The 17,471-nt window shown below is 34.4% G+C and overlaps 1 protein-coding gene across 12 annotated transcripts in view; it reads right to left on the bottom strand.

Moving 5' to 3' along the window:
* mark2b (MAP/microtubule affinity-regulating kinase 2b) overlaps positions 1-17,471 on the bottom strand; it is a 290,583-nt gene that overhangs the window by 35,479 nt on the left and 237,633 nt on the right. For 8 of the 12 annotated variants that reach the window (XM_039769082.1, XM_039769085.1, XM_039769084.1 and 5 more), the window contains exons 12-15: positions 14,629-14,767; positions 11,490-11,659; positions 9,328-9,425; positions 4,182-4,340 (exon numbers count right to left, since the gene is read on the bottom strand). In XM_039769082.1, the coding sequence (XP_039625016.1) occupies positions 4,182-4,340; positions 9,328-9,425; positions 11,490-11,659; positions 14,629-14,767 (566 nt within the window). The remainder of the gene's footprint in view (positions 1-4,181; positions 4,341-9,327; positions 9,426-11,489; positions 11,660-14,628; positions 14,768-17,471) is intronic. The other 4 variants (XM_039769090.1, XM_039769091.1, XM_039769092.1 and 1 more) reach the window with 1 other exon arrangement.

The raw sequence follows: 17,471 nt of genomic DNA, 5'->3' as shown, positions 1-17,471 counted from the left end.
CATCAAAATCAGATAACAGTAGCCATCGCTAGACACAGGGCTCCAATTAAAACAGGGCACAATGAAGGTTTTAAAAAAATTATTTAACACCCAATATAAAACATGCACTATTCCCTCCCACAGTTATTCTGAAGCTGCATTGCCTTAAATTTATTCAAAATGTTAGACAGAAATTGAAAAGGAACGAAACAAGTGGCACTTTATACAACACCAGCTGATTTGTGGTTGACTACAGTCATGGAAACGTGCCTGAATACAGCAGTATATTATATTAACATCAAATTTACAGTGAAAAACATGCTTGCAATCAGCATACTTCATCCGGAATGGAGGCTGAGGCCTGAGGGATTACAGATAACAGGGACAAAAGTCATGAACACTGTTGGTATCGGTGACTGAAACAAACTCTAGTGCTTTGGCCATAAGCTACACTTAGTGAATACTGAATATCCTTTGGCATTTAAAAGTAAACATGGCATACCATAGTGGCTGTCTATGTAAGCATATAGTGAACTTCTGAAGTATTTAGACTGTTATGTTCATTTGTAATTTGTTTTCTAGTACATTAAATGAATGAGAAGGGCAGCAGCATAAGTAGTGTCTGACTAAGTAATTCTTAAGTTTGCTATATTGTTACATTTAATGCTTTTACACACCTGTACCAAAGAACTATCACATTATGTTTACATTACCTTCTTAATTTTGCATTACTGTAACTTAATTTTTTATTATTTGCTTTGATTTTACATACACATGCAATTTTTATTTCCTTAATGTAGCACATCCCCAATTTAACATTAACCCACATTTTACATTTTTGGATGAGGAGTGGAGGTAATGGCAGTATTTCCAAGCATAGTATTTGTTTTGAAGAAGAAAAAAAGGATTATTTACATTATACTTAAATTGTACTTAATAATTACTTCAATATCATCAATTTCCTGCTAAATGGAGGTTCTTCTGTACTATATCTATACAGAAAACAAGATGCATTAGGGGGAGGGGAATGAAAAAGTTGGCAAAACAAAATATGAAGTGTTATTAATCAAAATTAATAATCATGATTATTATATCCATAATCATCAATTATTAATTTTTTGGTAATCGTGGACCCCTACAGTCATGTCTTGTGGCCAACATCCTCTCAAGAGCACATTGTTCTGGAGTGGTATTGGCCACAGTCGGCAATATTCTAAGTTATGCTACTGAGGCTCTTTACTGCCTGTGTTGGTTGGCATTTTGTAGTTACTGTTTTTTGGGGATACATACATACAGTATTTTGTCCATCAATGAATATCTGTGTATCTGTCTATTGAGGAGCTATGCTTTGGTCTTAAAAATAATTTATATGTGTTCCAACAATATGGAACGGCCCTCTTGTGAAAATGCTTACAATTTGATATTTTATAAGTATATAACGATTCAAGCAACAAAAAAGATTGGGGCAGTAATGTATGAATGAATTTCTGCAGAACAGCTTGCACTGTACCAGACATTTGGTTAATCATAAACCTGTGAGTAAAAAAAAACTGACATTCTGTGAGGAATCTGTTGTCAGACAAACAACATAGTTTAAAAACAAGTTATTCTATTACAAATAATAACAAAGATCTCTTAAATTTAGGTGAAAAACTGCAGTACAGGATTAAGTTAAATTCATAATTAAAACTGCATCTTTTTTTTCATTGGAGAGGTCAAGGCTTTTAGTGTTACTATGCATCATAGGTTGAGCATATAGTATTCCATACCACCATCATTTTAGATTGTACACTTTTCTTTCTTTTGTTCTGTGCACCAAGACATTCCTGCTCTATTTTAATATCTGCTGTAACATAATACAACATCTGTGTTTTTTTATTATTGAATAAACCTGAAAAGTGGAAGTAAACTAAGAATTGATCTCATTTTCAGTTTTTAGATGGTCTGTAATACAACGCATCCGGAAAGTATTCACAGCGCATCACTTTTTCCACATTTTGTCACAACCTTATTCCAAAATGGATTAAATTCATTTTTTTCCTCAGAATTCTACACACAACACCCCATGATGACAACATGAAAAAAGTTTACTTGAGGTTTTTACAAATTTATTAAAAATAAAAAAACTGAGAAATCACATGTACATAAGTATTCACAGCCTTTGCTCAATACTTTGTTGATGCACCTTTGGGAGAAGCAATTACAGCCTCAAGTCTTTTTGAATATGATGCCACAAGCTTGGCACACCTATCCTTGGCCAGTGTCGCCCATTCCTCTGCAGCACCTCTCAAGCTCCATCAGTTTGGATGGGAAGCGTCGGTGCACAGCCATTTTAAGATCTCTCCAGAGATGTTCAATCGGATTCAAGTCTGGGCTCTGGCTCGGCCACTCAAGGACATTCACAGAGTTGTCCTGAAGCCACTCTTTTGATATCTTGGCTGTGTGCTTAGGGTTGTTGTCCTGCTGAAAGATGAACCGTCGCCCCAGTCTGAGGTCAAGAGCGCTCTGGAGCAGGTTTTCATCCAGGATGTCTCTGTACATTGCTGCAGTCATCTTTCCCTTTATCCTCACTAGTCTCCCAGTTCCTGCCGCTGAAAAATATCCCCACAGCATGATGATGCCACCACCATGCTTCACTGTAGGGATGGTATTGGCCTGGTGATGAGCGGTGCCTGGTTTCCTCCAAACGTGATGCCTGGCATTCACACCAAAGATTTCAATCTTTGTCTCATCAGACCAGAGAATTTTGTTTCTCATGGTCTGAGAGTCCTTCAGGTGGGCTGCCATGTGCCTTTTACTAAGGAGTGGCTTCCGTCTGTCCACTCTACCATACAGGCCTGATTGGTGGATTGCTGCAGAGATGGTTGTCCTTCTGGAAGGTTCTCCTCTCTCCACAGAGGACCTCTGGAGCTCTGACAGAGTGACCATCGGGTTCTTGGTCACCTCCCTGACTAAGGCCCTTATCCCCCGATCGCTCAGTTTAGATGGCCGGCCAGCTCTAGGAAGAGTCCTGGTGGTTTCGAACTTCTTCCACTTATGGATGATGGAGGCCACTGTACTCATTGGGACCTTCAAAGCAGCAGAAATTTTTGTGTAACATTCCCCACATTTGTGTCTCGAGACAATCCTGTCTCAGAGGTCTACAGACAATTCCTTTGACTTCATGCTTGGTTTGTGCTCTGACATGAACTTTCAACCGTGGGACCTTATATAGACAGGTGTGTGCCTTTCCAAATCATGTCCAATCAACTGAATTTACCACAGGTGGACTCCAATTAAGCTGCAAAAACATCTCAAGGATGATCAGGGGAAACAGGATGCACCTGAGCTCAATTTTGAGCTTCATGGCAAAGGCTGTAAATACTTATGTACACGTGCTTTCTCATTTTTATTTTTATTTTTAGTAAATTTGCAAAAATCTCAAGTAAACTTTTTTCATGTTGTCATTATGGGGTTTTGTGTGTAGAATTTTGAGGAAAAAAACGAATTGAATCCATTTTGGAATAAGGCTGTAACAAAGTGTGGAAAAAGTGATGCGCTGTGAATACTTTCCGGATGCACTGTATGTTCTAAAGATATTACTTCTAATTTTACCCCTCAATACAGTTTAATAGCTACGGTATATAGTCTGAAAACATTTTTTGCAATATATTAAAATATGTTATTACTCTTTTAGACAAAATGTGGTAACAGTGAGCAGTGGAAATACTGTAAAAGTCAAAAAGTTTCACGTTATTTTAATAAAAGCTATGAGGTTATGGCTGGTATGGGGCATGGTGGCAGAAACCCAGATACACACCCCACCCCCCCGCCACCCACTGCAGATTTAGTTGGTTAGTGAGCGTTAGGAGAGCTTGTTGTCCAAGTCCATCCATCTAAAACAACTAAGCTATGCGACTTTGAATTGGAAAAGAGTGCTTGATGATGATTCCAGTGATTTGCTTTGAGCAAATAAACAGGAACTTTTTCAGGGCATAACATTTAGGAAAGAATATCCAGTATAACCTCCTGTTTTCACTTGCAATCTATGTTATTTTTTTATTTCTTGTTCATTAAAACGAATCTTTACAAAACCTCTCAACTTTTTATTTCAGTTGAAGGAGTACGGAGCAAATCAAATTATTTTATTGCTTCCGCAGTGTTTGTAATCTTTCTTTTCTGACTATCATTTTCACTTTCTCCTCCTGCATGGCTTCACTTGCCTGGGCCGCTGCGCCTCACAGTGGTTGTCCGTGGGGGGCAGCGTGACCTTGCTGGGGTGGACGGACGTGGATTGGGATTTCACATGGCGTGGCCGTGCTGATGATGTCAGAACTGCGGAAGCGGAAGCAGTTGAAGCCCTGGAACCCGGTGTGGTTAAACTAGGAGACAAAAGGGGAAGTAGGGTACACATTAGGGGGAGGGGAATGAAAAAAGGGAGGGAACAGAAAAGCAATAATGGTAAAAGCAGCTTGATTAAAAAATAAAAACAAACAAGGAAGCATTAACATGTACTGGTCAGTTTAAAATTAAAAGGGACACAAACAGTCTATCACAGTGCAAAATGATGTTGTCAATGCAATGCAAATGACTTTACATTGATTGACTGCAATAAAAGATAAAAATACTGCTGTTTAAAACTGTTCATGTGTGGTAAGCAAATATATTTAATCTGGAGCTCAAAAGAGAAACAAAGGAGGGAATGCCTACATGAGAGAAACTGCATAGAAGCAGATGACATACAGTGGTTTACTATATACTTAAAAGTATATCCACATTTATATGAGGAAAAACATGGAGAAAGGAACACATATGGTTTGTCTAAACTGGATCCTCAAAATGACAACATAACATATAAAAACTCAAGCAGGAAGACAAAGGCAAAGACAGAAATCAGGCTACATGTTCAGTAGTTGTGGATTTGCCTGTTAAGGGTACAGAAAGTGAAGGAAAAAGTAAAATTAGAGACATTTTCTAGACTTCTGTATTACTTTTTAATAACATAAATAGAGACAAAGACACATTTTTATTTTTCTAAAAATGAAACTCCAGGTGACTATAGCTGCACAGCATAAAAAGAGCAAAAGCATTAATTGGCTTGTCTGTTAAAAAAAATTCAAACAAAACACTCTTGTTGGAAAGATTAAGTTTTATCTATATTCCAAATTAGTAGTGTAAAACAGAAAACAAATTAATGATAATAATAAAGAATTGAAAAGGGTTTTTATGTGTTGCATATTTTAGCCACAGTAATGGAAACCATCAAATCATGTAAAGATGATCAGTATTTTATATTTACCATGTACTAACACAGAACTACCATATTTTCCTCAAAACTGTAAGGAACCCAAATACCAAAGAATGATAATCTTATTTAATATTCATTAAATTTTACCATTTATCAGAATATCTATTTTAAAAAAAGTATTTTTACATTAGACACCAAAACCACAAGAGTTATCATTGAAGTACATCTTTAATCTTTTAAATAAAAAGCCACTATTTACCAACTGTTTGTTAATATAGGGAGGTCCTGATCTAATTATGCAATTTTCATTACACTTTAACTTATTAAGTATATTACATTGAAAATCACCTGAAAAATCCCAGACCATTGAGAAGTGTGCGAACTGACGACATTAAGAATCGTCTTCACGCCAAACTGGAATCATGCCCGCATAAATCAAAGTCATTCAGAAGATCTGGATCTGCATAATTAGATCTGGACCACCCTGTATTTATGGCACTAATTCCAAGACTCTGACAGCACTATATCTTTGCAGAACATTAGTAATAGTATTTATAGTGCTGAAGTGGGTAAAACTGAATTTGAATAAATTACTAATTTTATCCCAGTAGTACTAGGGTGTTGTACTGTGTTACCCATTATGAATGTAGAGAAAAGTCAAGCAAAATGACATCTTTTATTGGCTAACTAAAACTTTTACATATTGCCTGAAGAAGGGGCCTGACTTGCCTCGAAAGCTTGCATATTGTAATCTTTTTAGTTAGCCAATAAAAGGTGTCATTTTGCTTGGCTTTTCTCTAATTTTATCCCATGAATAGTACTGTGGTGTTTCAAGTGAGTGTAGTCATACAGACAAGACTGAACAAACTCTAAGGATATTTTAAGAATTTTTTTTTATCTTTAATTAAATTTTTATTATATACATGCCTAAAATAGATGCTTGTGAAAAACATACTCTGCCACTTTTTTTTACCATTTTTGTTACTGTTCAGACAAAGTAAATGTTAGATATCATGTTGACTAATATGACCTTATAAAAATGCAAGCATTTTCATAAACTGGTGAATATGATGGCAAAAACAAGTACAGTGGTACCTTGAGATACGAGTGCCCCAACGTACGGGTTTTTTGAGATACGAGCCGTCACTATGTCGATTTTTTTGCCTTGAGTTACCAGCCAAAATTCAAAATACGAGCCATTAAAGAGCTTGTTGCTGCACATTCCGAGGAACTGACGACGGAGGAGTTGACGGAACTACAGACGCGGCAACATACGGAGGTTCTAAAGGAGATTGGTACCGTGGAGGACGTTATCACTTAAAGTGAGATAAAGGAAGTGTTTGCAATGTGGGAAAAAGTTCCGAACTTTAAAGAAAAGAAACGCCCTGAAAAAGTTACAACTGGTCATGCAGCGGCGCTATTTAATGACACTTGCCTAACACTTGACTTTATTGAAAAGAAACACCCTGAAAAATTTGTAACTGGTTGTGCAGCGGCGCTATTTAATGGCACTTGCCTAACTCATTTCAGAAACATTCTAAAGGGGAGGACTAACAAAGCTCCTTGGATAGGTTTTTATTGAAACGCCTTGAGAATGAAAGTGATGAAAGCGTGGCAAAAAAGAAAAAAACAAGTGAAGAAGAAAATTAAGTTAAGCAAAAGTGAAGTGAAAGAAAAAAATTACAATACGGTAATTGGCTTCGACAACATCTGTTTATTTCTTTAGATTCTCTTATGTATTAGGTTTTATTTTGTTTGTATAAAATATTTGTTCATTATGAAACCATTTTTCTCATGTTGAAAACATTTAACAAAAAATTGGGGTGGTTTTTTGGGGGCTGGCCCGAATTAATCTAATTTCAATGGGGAAAACTGATTTGAGATACAAGCATTTTGACTTACGAGCTCGGTCACGGAACGAATTAAACTTGTATCTCAAGGTATCACTGTATTACCAATGAAGACTACAATTTGACAAAAATACTTGTTTTTTAAAATTAGGTATTATAGACATGCATGATAAAAATTAAGAGAATCATACAAGACTAAAACTGTTATAACAAAAAAGTGCACAATACTACAATAGTGAATTAGTACTCTCTTTAAATAACATAATCCTATAAGTATCTAAGGCTTCTAATAATACTCTTGTAGGTTGCCGCTTTCAGTTACTTATAACATAGTAAAGCAGTGGTCTTTTGATTTTTCTTCCAATTATATGCACTGTCAATATGAAAAAGACAGTAAATGCTGTACTATGCACATATTATGCCAAGCATTGCTTTATCATTATTCAGTATGTCCAACATTGTGAGCATGGACTTAAGGACTGTACTGTGTATTCCAAGAATTGTTAACTATGCATTTTTCAGCTATATATTTTTCTTAGTGATGAATTTAAGATTTGGGAGAAAACCGTCTAACAAGACAAATACTGAATGTACCCTCCGGTTTATTAAGTGTACAGATGACAGTATGAATAACTTGTGGTTTTCTTTTAATGATTTAACCACAAATATTCAAATAATTATGTTAAGAACAATAAATACTTCTTTGTAGCTATTTAGTTTCTGAATGTTAAATATGCATAAAAACCTACATTATGAACTGCTAGTATATATAATCTAAATGCAGAACAATAAAGTCTGCAATGAAACAGTACATATTTTATCATTCTCATTTTTGCCAATGATAAGTCTATATTCTGAAAAAGCCTTTGTGTGTTTTGATTACAGCAGTACTGTACTAATCTTGTCATGGAGAGTCTAACTGAATGTGTTGAAAAATCCAAGCTAGTTAGTCAAGTAGGAACAAGGTCTTTCTGCCCAGTAGTTGGGATACATTGAGAAAGTGGTGTAAATGGTCATTGTGATTCTGCTCATTGACCTATTTTATGATTTTTATTGGAAATGAAGCATGGAAAGGCACTTTTTAAAGGCTTAATGTGAAAATTTACCTGAAGAAAGCAAATAAATTGTAAATTAGTACAGAGCTGTGTTTTTGATTTGTGGAAAATATGTTTTAATTTAAAAGCAAGAACATTTAATCAGGATTATGAAATGCATAAATTAAAGTATGTATGTGACATGAAATTTTGGAGAAGAATATAAAAATTGCACACTCTTAGGTATCAGTCATAAGAATTTCAGCACACTGAAATTAAGTCTAAATAGTAAGGACTATGGATTTGTGGATGTCATTTTCTTGTGCGCTTCTGCTTTATTTAAGAGTTGTGTTTTACAGAAAAGGTTAGGAAAACAGCACTTTGGAAGGTGTTTTCTCACATTTACTTCCTTTTTACTTTGAATCACCATATATTAACTGCCAGTGTTGAAAGTATTTATTTTATGACATAAAATCAAGATTAAAATATTTTACATGTATCTGAAGATGTTTATTTGATTAGAAATGGTTAATTTCTTATCTTTTCTCATAGAAAGAATGTGTGGCATTCCTACAGTAACAAATAGTTAACACACAGAATGCTTAATGATGAATACTATTCTTCAGAAGTAAAATGCGTAAATTAAGGGAGCATTACGCTCAGCATGACACTATCTTCTTTATATTGTTTGAGTATTCATGTGTATTTACAATATTTTTCACAAAAGGTTTCATGTTTATGTAATTGTATATTTTAACAAAATAGTTTACAAAGCACCATAGATATGGAACCCTTCCGATATCCGCTGTCACTTGCTGTTTAATAAGGAAAAACATGATGGGGACTCTCCAAGTACAGTCTTAACTGCCATATGTGCAAGGAACCAGTAATAAAACAGACATTAAGTTAATGTTTAGCTTCATATAAAGCAGACTCATCTGCCAGCATATGTAACCTAAACACAAACGGTGATTAAGGTCAGCAGTCCCAGCTAATTAGGCAAGTCAAAGGAAGAAAACATACTGAAATGCTTCGTTCACACAATTACTGTCTTTTGAAGGGTGTGCCACTGTTCTTAGATTTTTCTAGTAGTATTTTAAAGATTTTATAAGCTTATTACATTATCAAGTCTTTCAGGATGTATGAGATGCAAAATTACCTGTTCTCCTTCATAACACAAATCTATTTTAAGTTAAGACGCAAACGGATATTTAAATACCTTTATTAAGTGCCTTACCTATCCTTGCCATTTTGTATTGAGGATTGGCCAAGGCTAGATCGTTCCATCATTGGAGAGTTCCTGCTTCTGCTTGTGCCAGTGGATAGAATGCTGTTCTGTAAAATTAATAATTTTTCATTTTACAGTACCTGTACAGTTTAACTATAATTTATTTCCATACCAACAATGAACAAAAAAAGTGAGGACTCAGTTTATCTGGACTCAGATTTTGTTTTTCAATTCAAAATGTTAAAATTCAGTTAATTTAACAATCTAAATGTGCATTTTGGCATACCAATTTACTTTAAAAAAACAACCTTTAAAGGACAACAGATACCTTTAATACAGAATATAGCTGCCCATATCTCAGTATGTATTACAAACAACAATTAAATACCTGGGAAGTTTCAATTTCAAATTCAGACGAAAGAGGTTTAAGGTCTCACCTTACCAATTAATACCTTCTTCAGATTACTTCAAAATACTAACTTACAACTCTTATTTCCATTATACAGATTTCAGGTTAAACTATGTTAAAAGGGAACTTCAGATTATGTGATTGCAAGATGATTTAAGTAAAGACAGTTATGCTTTATAAAGACAGTGTTATTTTTGAGAATAGATTGAGCACTATAGTAATCCTAGTCACTTGCTATTCTTTCATTGGAAATATTTCACACTAGCATTACATAAAGTGTATTTTAATTGCAATTTAATGAAATTTTTCAACCACATGAATTGTGTTATTGTTTCATCTCATGGTAGCTTCATGAACTAGACACCGTTCTAATCTGACTGTTCAATTCTAGAGAACAGCCTGTGTCAAAGAGTTTCTGAATTGTTTATGATGATCCAGTTTACTGAGCTCTAATTAGTTTTTTCAGGTATTTATTCTTAACACAATTATTTATCCTAACAATTTTCCCCAAAGCTGAATCTATAGTGATTATGGAAAGTCAAAGAGGAAAAATAATCAGGGATAGCATTAATAATCATCTAACTCAATAATATTTGAAATCAAATATTAAAACACTAAATATTTATCTGAAATCTATTGTCTAAATTGCTTTTGCAATAACATCCACATTAAAACTTTTAAGATGTTCTTTTACACCATTAAGGAAAATGATATAAAAATACTGAAAACATTTGACCTAGGCAAATACTGGAAGGACTGCAATGGCAGAAAAGACTGTAAAAGCCTTCCTTATAGTTAGTAAATTTAAATGTAGTTTCAGAAGCAAGCCAGTATGCAATTCATAATTTCACACTGCCTTAATAGGTAGATGTCTGTATTCCATGAAAGCAATCAAGGCATATAAAATGTAAACTTGATTATTTTAAAGAAATAATAAAAACAATAAAACAATTAAAATAAAAATAATAAAAAATATAAAAATAAAACAATAAAAATTAGAAGCTGAAAAAAACACAATTTTGTTAACAGTGAAATACCAAGTCTGAGGATGTGTCTGAATAATGGCATTTATTAAAGTCTGACTATTTCTTTCATTGGAAGGAATAAGAAAAAAGGTGAAAAATTGAGTAATTGTACAAAATGAATTTGAATTTAAGCTACAATCCAACACTGTTTACCTAGTGAGCAGTGCTACATATTCCTTTTATTGGTCAAAGGCTGGGAAGTTAGCAGGGTTTATGAAATTGAATGGTAGAGGTTTGTGTATTTTCCAGAAAGCTTACATTATAGCTTTGACTGTCATGAGGTATATATCAAAAACCTCTTTCACCAGAGATTCTTTTATTTCATCCTAAATTAAACTTAAATCTACAGCAATGCAACATTTTTGTGTTCACAAAACACAATAGACAGATCAGATGCTGCCAAGTAACATGGTTTTCCTCAATTCCATTTTTGTGTCGCATTTAAAATGCAAAGTAAAATCATACCAGTATTGTGGCATACTTGAATTCTACATCTGTTTGTAAGGAAAGAGTGGTAGTCAAAGTTAGACCAGCCACACTGAAATGACTAGATATGTAATTTGTATATCAATTATATTTATTTATTTAATTTTTTTTAATGATGCTGGTGTTCAAAAAAACACATTAACTGATAAGATGACAGTTTCTTCTTAACCTAAAGTGCATTTATTTATATTCTTCCTCTACAATAAAGGTGAATTTCAAAACAGTTAATGCCTATGATTCATTACACTTACTGTGGAGGGTGTTGGGGTAGTCTTTTTTCTGTCAGTACCAGACAGAGGACTGGCTGGCACTTTCACAGTGCTGCTTGATTTGCGAGAAGGCTCATCTCCATGGTGTTTACTGTCTGAGGAGTTTATCTGAGAGCGTTTAGAGTAAGAATTTGATGATGATATTGAGGTACCTATTAATATCAAACAGAAAATTCAGCTGATTATTTTGAAACAGGTCACAAAATTATAATGCTAAAATCATAGCTATTCTAGTAATTCAATTGATACAGCAACACATTTAGAATAACTAGCAAGTAGTATTGCCTCCTCCTCCCCCACACTATGCGACTCTTCAATTCAACCCGGGGGAGTAAATGCTAACATTATTCAAAGTTATTGTCTGTTTTTACATGAAATTTTATTACTCTTTAATTTAATATTGTTTTTTGTATCAGCATACTGCTGCTGGATTATCTGAATTTCCCCTTGGGATTAATAAAGTATCTATCTATCTATCTATCTATCTATCATGAAATGTGGTTTTAAAAAGTCTGGTTATACATTATTTTTTTAATCAAAATTGATCATCATTTTACTTTGCCTCATGTTAAGTATAAGTAGTTGGCATTATTAGAGTCATTAATTTCACTAATGCAATTCAAAAACGGTAATACAGGAGATTGTTTTGTCACTGTTGTTTAGGTTTTGTGCAGGTTGTACTCTTTTGGACAATGTGGAATGGCAAGACCACCAAGCCCTAAAGCAGAAAAAAAAAATTACAGCCCAAAACCATAAAGCTTTAACCATCCATTATAGATCACATTAAGTTATTTTAGAACAACATGTTCTGAATAGATAAGACAAATAATAAATACATTTACTTTAAGCAAACTTACTGGTTCCTCACCTACAGTAATTCAGAAAGTATTCAGACCTCTTCACTTTTTCACATCTTGTTTTTGCAGCCTTATGTTAAAATTACTTTCCACCACATCATTTATTACTCAATAACCAGAATAACAAAGCATAAATAGGATTTTAGAAACCTTTGTAAATTAACTAAAAAAAAAAAAAAATCTTAAATATCACATTAACACAATCACTCAGGACCCTATGCTATGACATTTGAAATTTGGTTCAGGTGCATTCAATTCTATTGATCATTGTCGAGATGTTTCTATACTTTGTTTGGACTTCACCAGTAGGTAAACTGAATGGATTTTACATGATTAGGAAAGACACACACCTGTCTTATATAAGGTCCTACAGTTGACAATATGTATCAGAACAAAATCAAGTCATGAAGTCAAATGAACTGCTTGCAGAGCTTAGAGAAAATGATGTATCAAGGCTCAGACCAGGGGATGGCTGCAAAAAAAAAAAATCCTACGGCATTGAAGGTTCCTAAATAGAAAATGGCCTCCGTAACTCTTAAATGGAATACATCTGAAACAACCACAACTCCTCTTTTAGAACTGGCTACCTAGTCAAATTCAGCAATCATGAGAAAAGAACCTGTGTGGAGTAAGGAGAAACTTACAGAAAGATAACTATAATATCCACACTCCACTGATTGGGGCTTTACGCCTGAGCCACTAAACAGAAAAATCTCCTCCATAAATGACACATGGAAGCCCACTTAATGTTTGAGAAAATAATTCCCAGACAACAAGAAACACAACATTCTGGTCTAATGAAACCAAAATTGACCAGTCTGGCTTCAATTCTAAGCATTATATCTGGAGGAAGTCAGACACTGCTTATCACCTCTGCAGTACCATTCCAAAGATGAAGAATGGTGGTGACAGATTCATGCTGTTGAATGTTTTAGAGCAGCAGGGAATGGGAGAGAATGGACAAGACTGAGGAAAAGTATGATAAAGCAAAGTAAGGGATATCCTTCATGAAAGCCTGTTCTAGAGCACTCTGAACATCAGACTTGGCTGAAGATTTAGCAGGACAGTGACCCTAAACACAAAACAAAGACATCACAGGAGTGGCTTAGGGACATTTGGGGATGTCCTTAAGTTATTAAACCAGATGTTAAACTTGAACAAAATCAGAAATCTATGGATAGACCTTAAATAGCCGCCCACCAACAATCTCCAATTTGACAGAGTCTGAGAGAATCTGTGGAAAAGAATGGCAAAAAAATTATTAAATGCAGGAGTGCAAAGCTTGTCACATTAAAACTAAGGAGATTCCATAGTGGAACCAATGCCAAAGGGTTTGAATATCTGTGTCAATGTGATATATACTTTTTTGTGATTTGCAAAAATGTATAAATTCCAGGTTTTGCTTTTTTATTCTGGCGTATTGACTAGTTGATGAGGTAAAAACGAATGTAAATAATTTTAGCAGAAGATTGCAACATAGGGAAATGAGAAAAAAGTGAAGGGAAAGTCTGAATACTTTCTGAATCCACTGTAGGTGCTGTATGGCAATCTTTAGTCATGGATTTGTATTCCTTATTTGAGAGCAGAGGTTACATTCTTCATGTTTTCACATGTAGAACAAAGTTGTACAATCATTTAAAGATGATTGACTCAAGCAGATTAACACTAACTCATGCACAAATAAATATTAATATATCCTAACATTCAAAGAAACTTCCCACAGTGCCTTTTGGTCAGCTCTTGGGCTGAATTTGGCCTGGAGAGATGGCAAGTGGGATGAAATTTTCTCCATTTGTAAATCTTCCAAGACAGTGGAATGACTTACTGCAAATTGTTTGGAAATGCCTAAATACACTGGCATCAACATTCTTTCTCAGACAGTTCTTTAGATTCTGGCATGATTTAGCCCCACATTTCAATTGCTAACACTAAACTACATCATGTGTTTCTTATATTTATAAGGCTGAGCTCTCCAAATTACTCTCCAATAATGTTCTAATCACTGGCACATATTCGGGTCCCGCCGATTTTAATTTCTAACTTTTCCCATTAGGATACTGCATTTCTCATTTAAATTGTACAAGTGAGTGCAAAATGTGAATTTTTAATGTTATATTTTTAAACCAGATCACCTTTATCTGTCTGTCATCCACAGCAGTTTATATTACCTCACACTTTAACCAAAAAAACGATAAATAAAAACAATCCTGTGCATTGTTTTAAGAGATCTCAGTTTTGGTCAGCTGACAGATATGTCTTCTCACCTTGCTCCATGCCAGGTTTCTTAGATTTCTGTCCAGTGGAGACGCTACGGTGTACCTTGTGTGAAGGGGATTGGATGTTGGTGTTTGTGAGGTCACTTCCTGGTCGTGGTTTTAGAGACAAATTACTCCCATCATCCAGCTAAAATGACAAAAATAACATTTAAAATTAAAATAAGTTCTCATACATTTTATTTACTCTATTAATGTTAACCAATGACACAATTTGGTATATAGCAATTTCAGATCTGTGCAAAACAAGATTCTATCCTCAAAAATGACGAGGACAGGAGATACAGTAAGAAAGTGAACTTAGTGTGGATGCCCTGGGTGACTTATTGATGAATGACCTCTCTTACAGTTACCTTGATCTGGACTCCTCATTTGAAAGGAGGACAAAATGTTTAATCAGCAAGTAAAATGGAATGGAGACTGGTAAATTATGTAGGCTCCTTGAACAATGTAATGGCTGGTACTGTGTGCAGGGAAAACCGAACAAGATATCTTCTGTTACTACGAAATACTTGACAAGTCTGTATTATAACCATGAAAGCAAGATGTTATTTGCAAAAGTACACTATAATTTCAGGTCTGTGACATTCAGTTTAGATCTATAAAAAAAAAAAATATCCATTCATCTGATCAAATTCTAATATTTTGTAAGAAAAACACATATGTAATAGCAGTAACAAACATAATGGACATGTTTTTAAATCATCGCAGTTTCAGATTTTTTAAATTGTAATTCTGTGGCATTAAATAAAAACAGATTTTGACATACATGTTTGCTTAGAATAACAGTATAATTTCTCAGGTGTCTTTTCTCTTTAAAGTCATAGGGGGGAAAAAAAACAAACATATGCTCTTATCAAAAGATTAACAGAAATTTCACTGTGGCTTTCACTTCAATCACAGAATATCCTCTAGTATAGAACCCTAAAATGTTTTTTCACTTATTCATTGCTTTTGATATAACTGTTCAGAAGCATTCTACTTTTTTAACTGAATAAGTTGTTCTCACTACACAAAGCAGTGTGATTTTAGCACTACTTGATTACTTTCAACAGTTAGTATAAAGATGGTGTTCTTCAGGGTTCAGCGCAAGGCTCAGTCCAATGTTCTCTTTATACACTGTCATTTGGATAAGATATTCAGAAACATAGTTTCATTTTCTTGTGTCAACTAAAAACAATGGGTATATGCAGTAGTAAAACAGAATGTGAATGAGGGAAAACAGGAAATGGATGAAAATTTGGAATTGTGTTACAAAATAATCATCTTCATAAACAAAAAAACCTGGTGCAAATCAGCCTGGAAGAATGGGCCAAAATCACTCCAAAACAATGTATAGCATATGGCCAAAATACTTGAGGCTATTATTGCTGCACAGAGTTGCAGAATACAGAATTAAGGTACAGGGACTGAATACATAAGGAAACAGCATATTTCACTTTTGCTTGAACTTTTTTTTCCAACATAAAAAACGGCATACTAAAAAAGAGCTTTGAGTTTCAGTGCTTTAAATTAAAGTATCACAGTAGGATGTTATTCAGTAAAAACTGAGAATTGGTAAAGGGAATGAATAATTTTCCAAGGCATCCATTAAAAGTACTGTGGTTCTTTAACTCAGGGTCATGTGGATAAAAGAAACAATGCTGTGGATGCCAGACAATGTCCAAAATGCACTTGGTGACATCCTTTGTGAACATGAATACAATGCAGGATAAATGTATATTTTAGAAGTGTGGTTATTTTAAAAGACTAAAACATTAAAATTACAACAGATGACAATTAGAATGAATGACAAAATGTTGAAAAGGATGCATTCCAAAGCCTATTCAAAAGTTGCTATGGGATGCATGCCTTGCTTATACAGTACTTTCTGTTAGAAGTCGTCTTATTATTTTTACAAAAATCTGCACTAATCACATAAAATGTTGCTTACTTAAGTTTTCTTATATTGGTATATCTGTTCATCTTCCAACATAGACCTGGGGCCTCATGCATAACGGCATGCGTAGAATTTGCACTATAACATGATGTAAGTACAAAAGCGTAAATATGCTTACGCACAAAAAAATCCAGATGCATAAATCTGTACAAATGCCAGCTTCCACGTTCTTCCACTACATAAATCCCGGTTATTGTGAAAATTAATGCATATGCACACGCCTGCTGCCTCACCCCAACTCCTCCCAGAATTATGTCTCTTTGAATATGCAAATCAATATAAATAGCCCTTAAGCTCAGTGTTCTATGAAAAGGCAATGGCAAAAGCACGAGGGAAAATAGAATTTCAGCGAATACCAAGCAGAGCCAAGGAAAAACATACTATTTGTTGGTTTAAACAGTGGTATAAATAACAAAAGGAAGTTGATCGAGTGACATAGCGTGTCGGAGAAACTTGAAAGCTCAAATTCACAAAGTCGCACAGTGCCCGAAATAAAAAAAAGAAGTTGTCAGAAATCAAAGTTGCCGTGAAAAGGCGAGTCGTAAGTGTCATATGAAAGCTTATTAGAGTACAGAGAAAAAAAAAGGCACACAGTGGGGAAAAAAGCATGAAATGTTAACTTTAATCATGGAGTTTATTTTGTCATTAAAGTAGAACATCATAAACTTAATCTTAAAATTGTTTAATTTACTAGTTTCTCATATCCCATCGTAACTAAAGTAGCACGTTAAATGCTTTGTTTTGTATTTGATCTTCTATATGCGTGTATCACTATGTGCTTCCAGACTTTCTCTTCCTCCAACAGGACACAGAATCCATTACATTCGTGATATTACAACTCTGAGATGTACACGTGATATCATTTTCATGATGATAGGAGTTAAAGCACGTTATT

Source organism: Polypterus senegalus, chromosome 11, assembly GCF_016835505.1.
Source record: "Polypterus senegalus isolate Bchr_013 chromosome 11, ASM1683550v1, whole genome shotgun sequence".
NCBI lineage: Eukaryota > Metazoa > Chordata > Cladistia > Polypteriformes > Polypteridae > Polypterus > Polypterus senegalus.
The sequence above is the reverse complement of the archived record's forward strand: the minus strand, read 5'-3'. Positions and strand labels throughout refer to the sequence as shown.